Raw genomic sequence first — 17,989 nt, forward strand, 5'->3', positions numbered from 1 at the left:
CTGTTGCCTATAAATCAAAGAGAACGTGCAGTCTGGCGCTGTGGCAGCCAGTCTGTGACCACAAAGAACTATGAGCCACAGGCCCACCCTGAAGAGCTGACTTTAAGGAGAGCTGATCTTGGAGTTGCCAGGCTTTGATAATGAAGTCAGCATGAATCCAGCCACATCTTTTCAGTTGTGTCAGCACATACATTCCCTTTATTTTCCTTAAGGTATTTCCATTAGCATCTATTCTGTATCAAATCATATACTCGGGGCCCGCCCCGTGGCCGAGTGGTTAAGTTCAAGTGCTCTGCTTTGGCAGCCCAGGGTTTTGCTGGTTCAGTCCAGAGCGCAGACATGACACCGCTTGTCAGGCCACACTGAGGTGGTGTCCCACATGCCACAACTGGAGGGATCCACAACTAAAATATACAACTATGTACTGGGGGGATGTGGAGGGGGGAAGCAGGAAAAAAAAAAAAGATTGGCAACAGTTGTTAGCTCAGGTGCCAATCTTTAATAAAAAAACAAAAAGTCATACACTCACACATTTGTTTTAACACATGTGGATAACACCATTTAAACTTTTTAATAAACGCATATGGAAATATAACGTACATGTGTTTGTGTGTGTGTGTGTACGCAAATGCCCAAAAAGTGTGTGTGAATTATCACAAATTGAATACGTCTCAGGGCCCCTTGGGAGCCTCCAATCACTATCCCTTTCCTCCTCCTCAGAGGTGACTCCCTGACACTGGGATAAATTTGCCTATTTCTGAACTTCACATAAATGGAATCATTTTCTCTGTCTGGCTGTTTGCTTTACTCAATATTACATTTGAAATTTTATTTATTTGGTAACACGTAACAGTAGTTAATTTTCACTATTGCATAATATTTCCATGTACAAAATCCACTCTACTGTTAACAGACATTTGGGCTGTTACCAGTCTTTGCTATAAACATTCTTGTACCTGCCTTTTATAGCACATGACACGGATTTTAGGTATACACCTGGGAGCAGAACTATCAGGATATGCACATCTTTGATAGATTCTGCTAATTTTCCAAAGTGATTACACTCCCGTTGGAAGTGTATGAGAGTACCCGCTGTGCCACATCTTGTCAACACGTGGTGCTGCTGAACTTCTCACTGTACCCATCCTGGTGGGTCTGCAGTGGAATCATTAGAACTCCGTCTTCATCAAATTTCCCAGCAGACCAGTGGGTGCCGTCGGATGTCATCCCCTGTGCAGTGCGCGAACAAGCGCAGTCCTCTTTTTCTCTTGGGTCATCTGCCTTTTTCTTACTGACTCTTAGTCCACATGTAGGCTCTGTTGTAATATCTTCTCCTCCCCCATGTGACTTGCCTTTTCTCCCTATTAATGATGTCTTTTGATGAAGAGAAGTTCCTAACTTTAGCCCAATTTATTAAGCTTTTACAATTAGTCCTTTTTTTTCTTTTTTTTAAAGATTGGCACCTGAGCTAAGAACTGTTGCCAATCTTTTTGTTTTTCCTGCTTTTTTCTCCCCAAATCCCCCCAGTACATAGTTGTATATTTTCAGTTGTGGCATGTGCGACACCACCTCAATGTGGCCTGATGAGCAGTGCCATGCCTGCGCCCAGGAACCGAACCGGTGAAACCCTAGGCTGCCAAAGCAGAGCATGCGAACTTGGCCATAGGGCTGGCCCCTACAATTAGTCCTTTTTAAGAAAATTTCCTTTATCCAACATTCCTTGCTTATATATTTCACTTTAAAATCATAACCATATTCCCACTGTCATTAGGTATTGTTCCACTATAGGGGTCTACTATAGTTTTCTACTATAGCAAACTACAGCCCACTGCCCATTTTCGTAAATAAGATTTTGCTGGAGCACAGCCACATCTGTCTGTTACATACTCTGCACGTTGAACACGACAGCGGAAGAGCTGAGAGGTCACCAAAGAGACCATGTGACTCACTGAAATACACACTAAAATATTTGCTATCTGGCCCTCCGCAGAAAAAGTGTGCTACCCCTGCTCAAAACATTGATCCTGAAGGCTACAAAGCCTTCTAGCACGTGTCTTTCTATGTTTTTATAGTTAGCCTTTCCCCAATTTCTGAACATTTTGACTATTTACAATCGTCAATATTCTAAACGTGGCAGTGAACAATGTCTGATTTTTCCTGAGGTAAACTTCCTACAACGGAACTGTCAGCTCAAAGGGATATTGGATATATTTAAGGTTCTCGATGCCTTGTTTCCAAGTAACCCTGCCAGGAGGTGTGGCAATTTACACGCCAGCAGCCTTGTCACAGGTGTCCCCACCCTCCACCCTCACCGACAGGGAGGAGGGCCCCGTGAAGAACACCTGCACCAACACCCGTCCCATTCATGACAACTGGCGGGAAAGGGGCACATTCACCAGAGCGGTCCAGCTGACAAGCACACACACGAGTCAGACGGTCAGAGTCCCCATTACGAGGAAAGGCGTGGCTGTCATTCCCACTTGACTCTATTTTCTGGCCAAATAAAAGGATGTTAATATCCCAAAGAGCAGACCGCTTCACACAATTATAAGAGTGACAAAAGTAATAACCAGCCCCCAAGTGTACAGGAAGTGCCAGGCGTGCCTCTAAGAGCCTTCCAGTGCTATTCCATTAACCACCCACCTGAGCATCTCCGGAACTAGTCCTCTTCAACCAGCACCATCTGGAATATGCCAACGGATCACCCAACATAAGAGTTCTCGCCCTCCTCCCGTTGGGTACCCAGCCCTCCCCCTGCCGTGGGGGGTACAAGCTACAGCTGGGCTGGGCAGCTCCCAGCGAAAGGCACTCCTTCCTCAGTCAGAGATGGCTCAGAGACCATCCGTCTGGGAACTGTGGGCATTGACCACACCTGTTTTGACCTCATTGCTATTTCAAGTCTCTATCATGTCTTGGAGAATAACAATTACTTAAGTTTACTTCTTTTTCTTTGTCCTAAAATTGCCACAGCCACAGCAAGAGAAGGGACAGCTCCTCACCAAGCACTGAGCTACACACGGTACTGGCTTTACTCCTGGCAAGAGCAGGAGGCTGACATTATCCCTAGGCAGATTCCAGGCTCAGGAATCTAGTGCACGTGCAGTCACAGGGACTTGATGCAGACTGAACAGAGCCCAGCACTGTGACTCCAACCTCCTTATCTGAGACCCCACCCTTTTCAGGGGCATCCAGCTCAATTCACTGAAACTCGGGAACAAGTCCCTGCCCTGTGGGATCTCACACACACACACACACACACACACACACACACACACACACACACACACACACACACACACACACTGTTCACTGACTGAGCTCCAAGCGTATCTCAGACCCTCAGCTCAGCACCAGGATGCAGAGATGCTGACTGCAGCCAGCTGCTGGTGGACACAGACCCTGACCTCTTCTCCACCCCGACAGTCGTTTCTCCCCACAACTGCAAGAGACCCTGTGGAAATGCAAGATCAGACCACCTTAACACCCCACCCCCCAGACAACCTCCAACAGCTTCTATTCATGCTCCTGCCCCAGCCTCCCTGGCCCTGCCTGGCCTGGCCCTTCCTACCTCTCTGACCAGGGGCCAGGTGCTCCCCTCACTCATGGCGCACCAGCCCCTCTAGGTTCAAGGCCTCTCTCTGAACTTATGCCCCCTCTGCCTGCGACTCACATCTCTAGATCAGGGATCAACAAACTACCACCCACAGGTGGAATCCGGCCCACAGTGTGCCTTTGTAAACAAAGTTTTACGGGAACAGTGCTGTGCACATTCCTGTATATAGCTCCTTCATGGCTGCTTCCTACCAGGGCAGAGCTGAGCAGCTGCAACAAAGACTACAGGAACTACAAAGCCTAAAACATTTACCACCTGGCCCTTTACAGAGCAAGTTTGACCGCCCCCGCTCTCAACCTCTGTGGGGCTGGCTTCTACTCTCTCTCAGGTCTGTGCTCAAGGGCACAAGGTGGCAAGGCCAGCCTTTCCACAACAGCACCCTCTTGTTAGTACCGACTCTTCCTCTGCAGCATCAGCACCAGAATGACACTACTTCTTGATGCCGCTGCTCACCCTCTTCATGGTCAGAGCTCAGCTCCATTTGGGTGGGGGCTGTCTGGTCTGCACTGCATCTCAATGGCAGACACCACACTGGAATCAATAAATCCCTCATCAAGAATGAACGACCTCGAACGCACTTCCCCCAGACACCTGCATGGCCATGTCCCCGCCTCCTTCAAGTCCTTGCTCTAACGTCACCTTCTCAATGAGGCCACTGTGACCACTGACTTCAAACAGCAACTTCATGCCTCCCGCCTTCAGAATCCCTCCTGCCTTGCTCCAGGTTTTTTCTGGAGCACCTGTCGCCATCTCAGATACTATGAAATGCACTCACTAAGTTCACTGCTTGTCCCCTCCCTCAGACTGCAAGCTCCACTGGGGCAGGACTTTCCACCACTGCTGTTCACAGATATCCCCCCCAGGTTTCAGGATATTGCTTGGCACACAACAGATACTCAATAAATATTTGTCAAATGAAAGACTGAAGTCAGTGTGATGTGCAATGATACCATCATACCCACAAGGAGCGGCACAGCCCTGGGTCCAGGGAGGAAGGGTCCAGGGAGGAAGATGCCTGAGCTAACATGTGAAAACTTAAGTACTAGTCAGCACACTGTTCTGGGTTAGGTTTGATGCGGGTGGTGGAGAAGATGGAGAGGGAGAGGGAGAGACAGAGCAGACACCTAGAAAGGCTCCACAACTGCAGGACTGCGCAGGCCACGTGGCCAGGTCAGCACTGGGCAGGGCCAAAGAGCCTGGCAGATGAGGGGCGTGGAGACGTGTGGAGAGGCTGGGGCAGTGGGCCCTGTGGGCCGGGCCAGGCCTGGCCTTCAATCCAGGACAGTGTGGCCACCAAGGGGTCTCAGCCAGGAATGGTGTGGACAGGCTTACCTCAGTCGCACATGGTGACAACAAGGATTCTTAGTGAACAAGTACTCGGAAACTCTCCCTATTCCCCAAATTTTAATTTAACCTATCGAAACAGAAATTCTGAAAGGCAAGTATGTCATAATGGGAACAGAGGCAATAAACCCCCCCACACATACTCCTCACACTCCCATTCCTAAAGGAAAACACACATGTGCAAGTTGAGGCCTTTAGATAATTAAGCAAGACTAGAAATTATGCAAATGAAATATATTCAAGTATGCAATGAATTTTAAATGACAGAACTACAGAAAACTTAATTGCTGTATTAGCATGCTATAAAAACACTAATCATAAATGTAAAACAATGCATGCATATACTTATATCGAAATTGTCCCGGTGACACAAACATCAAATCGCTCCCTCCCACTGGGTTCACGTGCAAAACCACATCAATATATCAGAAGAAGAAAAGATTATACCAGAGTTTCAGTTCTCATTTTTAACCATTCTACTCACTAACATAAACGTTAAATGTTTAATTAGTTTTTGTTCGATGTTTCTGAAATAGTTATTTAAAAAAGCCAAAAATACGATTTTCTATAGTGGTAATTTTTAAAAAGCTACTGCCATCCCCACATGGCATTTAAATGTTAAACAGCATTAATGGTGGTTTAATGATATGTTCCAGACTAGAGTATATGTTAGTTCTCCATAAACAACGAGAGCCAATTTCTCATCTTTCTTCACTAAAGGAGCATTGCCCACTCATCAGTTAAGAACAGCACTCCCCGACAAGCCCCCAAATCATGTTAATAACACATGAGGAACATGGGAGGGGGGGTCATTAGTTTGCCAGGTCTAAACAGATTCACATTCAAGAACAGCTTCGGCTGTCTTTTTAAACTGGACAAAATGGTAAGTTCTTCTCAATCCTGAGTTCGACTCTGAAGCTCTTGATCCTGGAAGCAGAGTGGGCTGGGACAAACCACCCCATCCCACTCACTTAGCCAAGCCCTCTGGGACAACACGCTCTTGGTAAGTCAAGCCCAACCCGCTCTCCACCCAGGCACCTCAGCCCAGGTGTGCGGACAGCTGGCTCATGCATGCCCTGCCCTGCGTGGAGAGAGTATCCTAGAGCAGCAACCCCCAACCCTCAGCACACCTGAGAACCCCTCAGAAACCCAGTTCCCAAGCTCCCCAGGGGACACTAATGTGTACCCAGAATGCAAATCCACAGGTCAAGAGGGCAGCTGAAGCTGCCACGCCCTTACTGCCCTCTCTCCTTGGGGGCTTGGGGTAGGCACTCAGTGGACCACAAGCTTCGCAGCAGGCTGGAGTCGGTACAAAGGCCGATGCCGCAGCCCAGCCCAAGACTCCAAACTGCTTTGTGGGCGCGGACATCAGGATCCGCAAGAGCTCCCCAGGAGAGGGGACTGTGAAGTTGGGCTGAGACTCTCAGATTCAGAGAATGACTGTGAGGCAGCCTAACAGACCCCTTCTCTCTGAAGTGCCTGCTGGGTTCTCTCCCCTCCATTCTCCAAGATATCCTTGTGACCTCAGCCCTTGCAAAGGGCCTGGCCGAGGGCAGACAAGTGAAAAACACTTCTGAATCAGGGATGAGTGGTTAGCATCCATCACTGTGCTCCCCGAAATCTTCGACTGCAGAAAACAGGCCTGGGCTGATTGTGCCTGGGAGTAACTAGAGGGCAAGGAGAGAGGCTCATAAGCAAGCTCCTGGGTCAGGGATGAGAGGACGAGCGATGACGGCCCCCACAACTCTGACCTCCTTCCACCTGTCCACGCCCACATGTGACTAGCACCCTGAAAACGGTGGGTTCGCTTCCTCTGGATGCCCAGAGCCCACCGTTACCGGCCGAGGCACACACCACCATGCAGAAAGACTGTGCATGGGCTCCACTCCGCGGGCAGATGGGGAGCCCTTGAAGGCTGGAATGACAGCCCTGCTCGTCAGCACAGGCCCGGAGTGGGATGAAGGCCTAGGAGTCCTAAATGTGCGTCCTGAAGGATGAATGAGTAGGGCTCCAGAGACCCAACACTGGCTTCCCACTCCAGCTGCCTGGGTCCCTCCTGTCCCCCCGCACAGCCTTGGATCCCGCCTCCCCTTCCCATTTCCCCTGGCCTCGCTCTAATCCACCTCCAAGAGGCAGTTGGGTGCAGTCTCCTCTCACGCCCACCACCACTCTTCCTCCTCTAGCCAGACACTGGTCAAGAATGACTCTAGACCCAAGCTACCTGCTCATGCGCTCAGAGACCACTGCTTCCACCGACTCTCTCTCATGTGCATGGTCTGGCACACAGCAAGCACTCAAAACATGCTTGTGAAACAAAGGAAAAAGCAAAGGAAGAGGCCCAGGGTGAGCAGGGCACTGGGGCTCAGACTCTCGAGAGAACGGGCTCCTTTCCGTGCAGTAAGACCCAGGTCTGTCCTGAGGGAAGACAGAGAAAGGCAGGGTCTTCGTCTCTTTTCTGCAGGCTTGTGAGGGACGGGGACTTGGTCGTTTTCCCTTCCCTACTATTTCCCAGCACCAAACACAGTGCCTGAGACACAGAAAGTGCTCAATAAATACTGATTGAATGAATGCGTGAACCAACCAAAGGATCTTTCAAGAGGCTCCTGGCTTTACTCTTCCCAAAACACCCTCATCACTCCCTCACTTGTATCCTGCAGGTTGCAGCTCAAGCAATGCACTCGGGGCCCTGAGCACTTGGCCTTCCCCCAGTCGCCAGCTACCCTGGCTTCCAATCCCCTCCCTCACTCAAGTGGTCAACCTGCCGCTTCTTGGGGAGCCAGCTCCTCTCAGCCTTGGGTCCTGCTCACCCTACCCCCACTGCAGCCCCCAGGTCATATGACCACCCCATCTCCCTCACCCAGGGAACACTGGCACACCCTTTGAGATGCCACAGAAGCATCCCACCTTCACTAAGAAGCCCTGCCTGACATCCACGTGAGTCTACACTGCCCTGGAACTCCCCCCCCTTTCTTGGGGTCCCCTTTTTGGAAGGATGGGCTTTGCTCACTGACCCTGACACGTTTTTTTTTTTTTTTACTTATTCGTCAACCCAAGCCCAAGAGAGGGCCAGAACTGTCACATTCATCTCTGTCCCTCTCTCCCTCCTTCCCACTTTCCATCCCTGTAGACCAAGGAGTGAATCTCCCGGCCAGGAGGCCTGTCCTTGGCACTCACAGTGCTGCACTCCTCTCGCCCTCGGCTCCCGCTTGCATCCTGGACAGCCCACAAGTATGTGGCCCCTAGACTGCACTGCACCCCTGACCAAACCCTCCTAATGGCTGTGTGGGTGTCTAATTCATCTCTGACTCCGGGCAAAGGGCCCCTGTAATCAGTGATGGTTAAATGAACAAATGTGCCTGAGAAGGCGGTTCCCAGTATTCCTGGCTACAGACTCTGCCCACCTCCACCATCCCTGCCATTCAAACCAACAAAGGGAGCTTCTGTCACCCTCGCTTCTGCTCCTCTGTGTGCTGAGTCCCCAGACCCCCCATTTTCTGAGTCAACCCCTGTGCAGCACATACAGGATATTTAAACCATGACCACAGGGACTGAGAACTAAAGGGAATAGAATACGACAAAACAATTCATGTAAAGACTTTCCACCCAGATGCAGTACACCCTTAATAAAGACAAAATCCAATAAAGGGTCTTAAAGATGTTTTCATCAAAACTTCCTACAACTCAATCTGAAAAGCTTGTAACCTATCTTAGAGGACATTTGGAAAACTGGATGCAACCACTTAAAATAAAAATCCAAACAAAAACATCAGCAATTGCAGCAGGTCTAATTTTAATTGCAAAAGAATATTTAATTAATCAATATTCACTGTTCAGAGCTGCATCTGCAAGTAGGATTGCGAGGTACTGAGCTGCAAATTTATTGACTCATTAGCAAGAAAGAGTCTTTTAAATACTGAAAGTCAGACCCAATTTAGAGTAAACACTAAGAGTTCCCTATTGACTTAGCTCCAAAAATAATAATAATAAAAGGAAAAGAGAAGAAGCTGTCTATAAACTATCCTGAAACTTCCAGCAGGACCATGCTGAGCCCCAGGTAAGTACACGAGAAGGCACCAATAACCACCACCACCCCCCACCTTCTCCAGAGGGGCTCCCAGTCGGGCAGCATAGTTCGAGGGGTAAGGAAGCCAGAACTCCACTCTCCACAACAGAAACACAAACTACCTCTAACATCCTTTTTCCCCTCTAGCATCATTACTAATATTTAAAAAAACACCACCTTGGGCAAAACATAGTCCCTGCCACTGATCCTCAGAGTTGAAACAATCTTCTCTGCTGGAACCTTTCTATATCACACGTTTGAAAATATTACAAAGATTTCAAAAAATAATAAAATCAGAGAAAAAGAACACAGCTGTCATAAATTATTACTTATCCTCATTTTCTGCCAGTCTTGTCAAACGCAGATTGAAACTAAACAAAGGATGAAAAATATCACCTTAGCCCAGCAAAGGCCCCTCACTGCAACAAAGACCAGGTGCATCTGGGCACAGTTGGCGGGCCACACCTGGCCCCAACGATGGGTGCCTGTCCTCACAGGAGAAACATGGCACTGATGAGCAGGCCCAGAGAGACTTACTGAGAGCAGCTTCCACGTAATTGGACGAACTGGCTTAGGGATCCCGGACCAGCTCAACTTCCGCAATTCCTCTGTTGACAAAAAAAGAGACAAGGAAAAACAGGGTTTACAAACAGTGAGCAAACTTCCCCCAGTGCTTTAACATCTTTCGCAAGTGTTATTAGAGGCAGTGAGCCCCTTAAATGAAACCAGAATGAACCTAAGTGATAAAAATTTCAGATATTGATTCTTCTCAATATACAAGAGAAGTTACCACTCTGTCCAAAGCTAAATGTCACCTGCTTACATTTAAATCTTAGAGAGTCCATGTTTGCTAAATGCATCCCCAGTGTCCCTAGAGCCACCCTGGGACAGGTGAGGTCCAGAGGACACCAGCTTCCTTCCACCGCTCTGCCTTCCCTCTCACTTCCTTCTCTCCATTGCTCGCTCTCTCCCCCTTTCCCGTGACTCTCTCTCTCCTGAAGGCCTTTTCCCCAACTTAACATCTTAATGAGCTTTTCTTTCCCTCATCCTGTCTCACTCTCACCATTTACTGTTTAAGAATATCTACATGAGGTGGTTTTCTCCTAGAGACAAGCTTGCATTTATACAGCACTGATAAGGGTGTCACCATGTTATACACACCAAGGACAACAGAGACTTCAAGGTACACTCATACAAGCCTCCTGAAGGCAGGAGAAGGCACAGAGCAGGACGGAGGGGTAGGATAAGGGCCCCTGAATTCCGTCAGACCTTCTGTGTCTCCCCCAGCGTCTCAGTCACATGCCCTGAATGGCTGGAGATACATTTCAATTGTAGGTGTATCAACGCTTAGTCAATCCCACTGAAACTGAGCAATTATCTCTTTCCTTGAAGTTCGGAATCCACCATTAGGTTCCTCTAACAGCTCACAGCTAATGATTAATAATAGGAATAAAAGAAATGATTAAAGAGAAGACTTTGGTAACATAATCAACAAAATACAAAGTCCTGACTTCTAATCTTTTTCCAATTACTAAAGTCTAAGTAAAATAAGTACAGAATAATTGGGTGATAGTACGGCAATAACTTACATTTTACAGCAATCTCAGAACATATCAAATCTTCCCCAGTTCCCTGAGGATATTATGAAAAGCAAGAACCTAATATCTGCACACCAATAATGTAATGTTTACCAATCACGTTCCCGAGCCTCTCCTACTGCAGGAGGCTGGTTTTCTGATTACAGGTTATGAGGAAGCCGAGAGAAATCTCACTTGTTAATGCTCTCTGAACTCATCTCCTCAAGGAAGAAACTCACAAAAATGGTATCCTGAATATTGCGTACGAAACAAAGTTCTGCCTTTGTGTAAGCTTTAATGTTTAAAAAGAGCTTTCATGTATAATATTTCATTTGATCCTCAAAACAGCTTGAGTGAGTTAGGGCTGTGATCCTACTGTGTAACTGAGGAAAAGTCTCAGACAGGTTAGGGGACTTGACCACGGTGGCACAGGAACTAAGGGACCGTCATCTCCCAGGGTCTTTCCACTCCACTAATTTCCACTATTAAAAAGGCTCTTTGTAACACAAACAACTCTTACTTATGAATATAGACAAAAACGTCCAAAATAAAATTTTAGCAGATCAAAACACAACCAGGTATTCAAAGAATAGTGCACGCAAGTAGGATCCACTCCAGGAATGAAAGCATGGTTCCAAATCACAAAATCTGTAACTTTATTAAGATGGGTTGATGGGAAAAGCCACAGGACCATTCTGATGGGTGTCAGGCGTAGACTCCACCCAGGGCCATTCGCCCCTTCCACCTTTCTAGCAGAATTCCAGTTGTGCACATACCCCCCAGCAGCCCCCGGGAAGCTGAACCCACCCTGCCCTGCAAAGGTGGGCCCGATTTGTCGGTACAGAGCTAAGCCACACCCTCCCCACCAGGACTGATTCCGCAATGGGCCTGGGACCCTACTTGAGCCACTGAGAAGGAGAGAGCAAACTAGCTGGGGCTTCCGAGAAAGCTCCTCCTTGCTCCGGGGAAATCTTCAGGAGGCAGCCCTCCACTGCTTCCTCTGAGGGTTGCCCGGGTCAGATGTGAGGCTGGGGACTGCAGCAGCCCCCCAGCGCCCACCCAGCCTGAGGAGGAAGCCAACAAAGAGAGGCAGGTAGAACTGGGAGACAGGAGGAACCAGGGTTCTGAGCTCAGCAAGACAGCCAGATACAAGGACACTCAAAAATCAATAGCTTTTCTCTACGGGCAAAAAAATAAATAAAAATTGTCACAGGCATAAGTTTCACAACAAATGAACAATACCTCATGAAGAAAACTGTAAGGTTTTACTTAAAGACATAAAGAAACAGAGAAAAACACCAAGCTCACTGAAGTGAACGAGCATTTAAGGAGCACTCCCTCTGGGTAGGCACTGGGCTGGCAGGAGGGGACCACAAAAGGGAACAACAGCACACACAGCCCTGTGCTCTGAGAACTCACCCTCCACTCCAACGACATGCGAATGTAAAATTACAACTGGACCCAGTGCTCCGAAGAACCAGCAGAGCGCAGTGACGTTGTAAATGGCGAATTCCTACCTAGCTAAGGAAGGTTTCCTCAAGGAAATGAGACTGAGATAAGAGCTACACATGAGGAGGAATTAATAGTGTAAAGAGGGAGCCTGGAAGGGGGGTATTCTAAGCCTAGGGAAGAGCTCACACAAAGCCTTGACCACAGTGGGGAGAACAGAAGAGAGGGGCCAGCATCACAAGGAGACCACTTAATGGGCTGCTTACGAACGCCAGTGTAGACGTAATGGTGGCTAGAATGGTGACAGTAAAAGAAAAGCAATGACCAAACAGATATTTAGGACATAAAAGTAAGGACTCTGAAATGATATATTCCCGGATCTAAGACTCAAAATTATAAGGCTATCAATTATCACTTTCAAAAATCTTTAAGTTCAATGCAAAGCCAATCAAAATTCCAATGGGATATACTGCATGTGTTCTGAAACTTCCTAAGTTCATCTAGAAGAGCAAATGCACAAGAACAGCCAACAAAATTTCCAAAAAGAATAATGCAAAGGGACTTGCATGAATAGAGAAGAAATATGTGACAGAGCTACAAAATTAAGACTACAGGGTTTTAAGAGCAAGACTAAAACAAAGAGATCAGTGTCACAGAATGAAGCAGAATGAATGGTTCAAATCAAACCTGTATTTAGTTGTGATAAACATAGCATGTCAAATCAGGGGGTTAGTCAACCAATGATGTCCATAAAACACAGTATCTATCTTTAGAAAAGGAAATTAGACCATGTATCGTACCACACAAACATATTTTTAGATAATTAAAGATCCGAAGATCTAAATAGTGTATGTGAGAGATAGAGAAAAGAAAGGAAAAAAATACCACAGGAAAATACAGGAGAATATTTTGCTGTCTTCAGGTGGGAGAAGGGCCTTCCTAAGGAAGACACAAATCTCAGAAACTATAAATAAGAAGATTCACAATTATAAAGAAGTTTGAAGTGACTGAACAGTGAAAGACACTATAATGTTAAAGCAACAAATGACTTGAAAAATACATGCACCATATAATATAAAAAGGTTAACATCACTCATATATAAAGAGCACAAACAAAAGAGTGAACAATTTACAGGAAAATGGAAAATTCACAGGAGAGGAAACAGAAATGGTTAATAAACATACAAAAAGAGACACATAACCTCAATGGTGATCAAAGAACTATAAATTAAAACAAGAAATTTGTCACAAATGAGTTAGATAAAATCTTAAATGCATAATACCCAATACCGATGGGACTCTGAGTAAACAGCCACTCTCTGACAATTTGGTAAGAGTGTGTTCAGTACAAGTTTTTTGTTGGTCAAATTTTAAAGGTAGTAACATCTGAGCAGCAACTTCACTGGAAGAACCCTATTCTACAGGGATAACCGCAAAGGCCTGCAAGGATTATGCACAAGGATGTTCATTTGAGTATTGTCATGTTAACAAAAAATTAGAAACAATCAAAACGTCCATTATAGGGAGATAATTAAAGACAGTTACATCCATACACTGGACTACAATACTGCCATGGAAAAGAATGGATACCTTTCAGGTGGATATGGAATAAATTTATCTAAATTATTAAGTGAAAAGGGGACAATACAAAGCAGAGTGTAGAGGCACTGAGTGTTTCTGAGAGCATACACAGGGATCTGGAAGCACAGCCAGACTCAGGGGAGGGGTTCAGAGAATGAGCTCAAGGATGGCGGAAGACATTTTTTACTGAGTACCCCACTGTGTTTCTACGAAGCCACTAAGGTCCTGTGGTTTTCCACCTTTATCTTCAGCTTTTCAAAACCCACCCCACCTTCCAGCCCCAACTCAAGGTCTGCCAGCTTTATGAAGCATTCCTGACAACTCCAGTCCTCACTTACTTCCTCTCCTGTGATTGCCTGTAACACTTGGAGCCAATCCAGCTAAGAGCCCACCCTCGGGGCAGTGTCATTAACATCAGTCTCATTTCCTAGAAGCGATTTAAAAGATTGCATGATTCTGCTTCTTGTCTGTCCTAATGGAGCGCCTTGCAATTGCTTGGTGTTAAGTGCCGGGGGAAAAGAAAGTCCAATTCTTCCCTCCACCCCTTTAGAGATTGGTTTTTTTAAGGGGGTGAAGGAGATCATATTTTTTAATTGAAATATAATTTATAACAATAAAAAATGACTTAGCCCCCCAAACAAGATGCAGAACATTTACATCACCCTTTTCTAATAATTCTTTGCCCCCACTCTGAGCTAGCCCCTTCTGAAAGCTATCACCATAGATTAGCTCTGCCTGTTATTAAAATTCACATCACTAGTACAAACAGGATGTAATCTCTTGTACTTCTTTGCTCATGTCTGTCAGAGTCACACATGTTGCACGTACCAGCAGTTCATTCTTTACAAGCAGAAACGGTACTCTACTCTATGAACATACCACAATCTGCGCACATATTCACCTGTGTGTAGACATCTGGGTTACTTACAAGCTTTCACTACTATGAAAGAGTTGCTAAGAATATCCTTGTGGCTATGTGTTTCGTGGAGTATGTTTTCATTTCTCTTAGGCAAATATGAAGGAATGGAATTGCTGGGTCATAGGATAGACATATGTTTAGCTTTATAAAAAAGTGCCATACAGTTCTTCAAAGTGGCTGTACCCTTTTACACTTCCCACCAGTAATGTATGAAAGTTTCGATTGCTCCACATCCTGGTCAAAATTTAGTGTTGTCAGTCTTTAATTTTAGCCATTCTAGTAAGTGTTAAATGGTCTCTCATTATGATTTTAACTAGCAATTCTGTGATAACTAACGATGTTGAGCTTTGACAGATTTTCATGTGCTTACTGGCCTTTTCTATACCTTTTATGAAGTTTACATTGAAATCTTTTACCCATCTTTTGATGGGGTTGCTCACAATTTTATTATTGATTCGTCAGTCTAATAACTGAATTTTCTTCTGATTCTAGGTCATATTTTCCTGGTTTGTTGCATGTCTGTAACTTTTTTATTGAATGCCAGATGTGCTGGTTATCAAGTTATTGCCTCTGTGATAATGGAACCAAGTCTTGTAAGTATTTCTCCTTTGCCGGCTGGAATGATGTTACGCTTTTCAGTAGAGCGTACTGGGGGGCCAGTAAAGGAGAAGGGGTTTTCTCGTGTGCCTCCTTCACCAGGCTCCTGCAGAGCGCTGCTTCTCAGTTCTGCAGTGAGGTGGCTTCTCAGTTTTCTCCACCCCTCACCTCCTCTGGAGCATGCTTTCACCTGCTCAAGGCCCTGCAGAGTCTGCTTTCTCCAGCGCATGGTCCTGAGCACACAGGGTTTCTCCGACGTTCAGCTAGTAAAGAGAGTGACTTTTCAGTTCCCGGTTCCTATAGCAATGGCTGATGGCCGGCAACACCCAGCAGTCAGCGCCTGTGTGGGCTCTGGGGATTCTTTCCCTGCCTCATGGAATGTCACCCAACTCGTGAACAGATCAGCACTCTGCCAAGGACTTGGTGGGACCCCTCTGCACAGAATCGGGGGCTCTATCTGTGTAATTCTCTCCCCTCCAGCACTCTGCTCCACCTTTGTAAGGTTCTGGTATTAGAGCTACGTTGCCTTAATAAAATGAGTTGAGAAGTGTTTTCTCTTCCTCTCTTTTCTGAAAGAGCTTTTGGAGAACTGGTATTACTTTTTCTTTAAATGTTTGATACAGTTCACTAGTAAAGCCATCTGACTCTGACACTTTCCTTGTGTGAAGGGTTTTTTATTACAAATTTAATTTTTTAAGTCAAGAAAGGGATATTAAAGTTTTGTTTCCTCTTATATTAATTTTGTTAGGTCCTGTCTTTCAAGGAGTATGTCCATTTCATGTAAGTTCTTGAATTTACTGGCAGAGAGTTGTAAATAATATCCCCTTATTACCTTTGTAATGTCTGTAGGATCTGTAGTGATGTTTCCTCTTTCATTTCTGATATTGGTAATTAGTGTCTCTTCTTTTTTCCATTCATCAAGCCTAACTAGAAGTTTTTATTGATCTTTTCAAAAAACTGATTTTCAATTTTGTTGATTCTTGCCTTGTTTACACATTTTACAGTTTACTGGTTTCCACCTTTATTTTATTTCTCCTCTTTTACTTGGTTTTGTTTAATTTCCTCCTCTTTTCTTAGGTTCTTAAGGTGGAAGCCTTGATCACTGATTCAAAACCTTTATTCTCTTCTCCTACAGGCATTTGGAGGCACCAACTTCCCTCCAAGCACTGTTGTAGTTGCATCACACAAATTTGGATGTGTTGTCATTATCATTTAGTTCAAAATATTTTCTAATTTTCCTTCTGATTTCTTTGATCCATGAGTTATTTAGAAGTATGTTGATAAATTTCCAAATATTTGAGGATTTCCTGGGTATCATATTGCTAGACTGATTTCTAATTTATAACATTTGGTCAGATGAACTTGGTGTAATTCCAATCCTCTGATATTTATTATGACTTGTTTTGCAGAGCATATGATCTATTTGGTGAACATGCCATATGTCCTTGAAAAGAACACGCATTCTCCAGTTGGTGGATGTGGTATTCTATAAATCAATTAGATCCAGTTGGTTGGTAGTGCTATTCATATCTTCCGTATCTTTAGATTTTTTTAATTTACCTATTCTACCACTTACTCAGGGAGGGGTGTTGAAATTTCTGCCTATGTGAATTTGTCTATTTCTCTATTTCTGTCAATGTTTGCTTCATGTGTTATGAAGCTGTATTAGTAGGTGCACACACATTTAGAAAAGATACGTCTACTTAAGGAGGTGAACCTTTTATCATCATGAAACACATCTGTTTCTCTCTAATAAAACTCCTTGTCATGATGAGTAGTTTTTTTGATATTGTTATAAGCAGGTTAGTTTTCTTATGATTAGTGCTTGCACAGCATATCTTTTTCCACCCTTTTACTTCAACAGCCTAAGTCTCTATGTTTAAAGCTTATATTTGGCTTTCCTTTCAGCTTTCTGTCCCTGTAGTTCTTGGAATCAGACTGTAAAATCACTTGTCCTCTAAGAGAGAAAACTAAAATATAAGAAAAACTATAATAATCAAAACACGAATGAGAAATAAATAGCATTTCTTTCTTCTACAACAGTAGATTTCATTTCTGAAAAATAAAATTTTGAAATATTTTTATGGAAACAACTCCAATATCCTAATTCCATGTTCATCTACACTAGGAGACTTTACTCCTCAATAAAATGCCCCTGGGAAATTGCCCTAGCAGACACTCTATCACCAAGGACAGCAGAGGCACAGGGGAACTGACACTGGCTGTGGATTCAGTGGACCTGAAAGCAAGGCCCACCATGGCCAACAAGAATCTGTGTGGCCTGGACAGTACCCTCCATATCTCTGGAGCTCCAGTTTCCTCATCTGAAACATGGAACAAATGAAAATACCTGCCTCGCTTAAGTCACAGAATTTTCACAAGGAACAAAGAGACAATTCATGGGAAAGCATTTGTAAACTGTGACATACTATACAAATGCAAGAACATGATTCTGTTGTGCTTACTGATGTAATTACTCAGCACACTCTGTGAACCCAAACCATAAAGCAATAGGGACTCATTCATTCTAATTGGATGTAAAATATCACATTTGAGACTGAACCAGAAATCTGTCACAAAATCGTGTATGCAACGAACTCGTAATTATAAGTACCTTTTCCCTGAAAAGCCAGGAATAACAGAAAAACCAGCCCATAATTTAAGCTATTTTTTCCTAACACTCATCTCTTTTTAACAGGTTTTCATTCTGATTTTTTTAAATTTTGCAGCAATAAAATCTAGGAGAAACACTGAACAAAAATAAGAAACGCATGTACATTACAATCACCTCAGCTTCCATGTGAACCTAACCTAAAAGCTGAGCAGTCACCAGCAGCAGAAGGGTC

At 44.9% G+C, this 17,989-nt stretch overlaps 1 protein-coding gene across 5 annotated transcripts in view; it reads right to left on the minus strand.

Annotated features, from left to right (window-relative positions):
* The window catches only part of TBC1D22A (TBC1 domain family member 22A), a 343,202-nt gene that overhangs the window by 241,382 nt on the left and 83,831 nt on the right, over positions 1-17,989 (minus strand). For all 5 annotated transcript variants that reach the window (XM_014864482.3, XM_044777626.2, XM_014864481.3 and 2 more), the window contains one exon: positions 9,558-9,628. In XM_014864482.3, coding sequence (XP_014719968.1) covers positions 9,558-9,628 — 71 coding nt within the window. The remainder of the gene's footprint in view (positions 1-9,557; positions 9,629-17,989) is intronic.

Source organism: Equus asinus, chromosome 4, assembly GCF_041296235.1.
Source record: "Equus asinus isolate D_3611 breed Donkey chromosome 4, EquAss-T2T_v2, whole genome shotgun sequence".
NCBI lineage: Eukaryota > Metazoa > Chordata > Mammalia > Perissodactyla > Equidae > Equus > Equus asinus.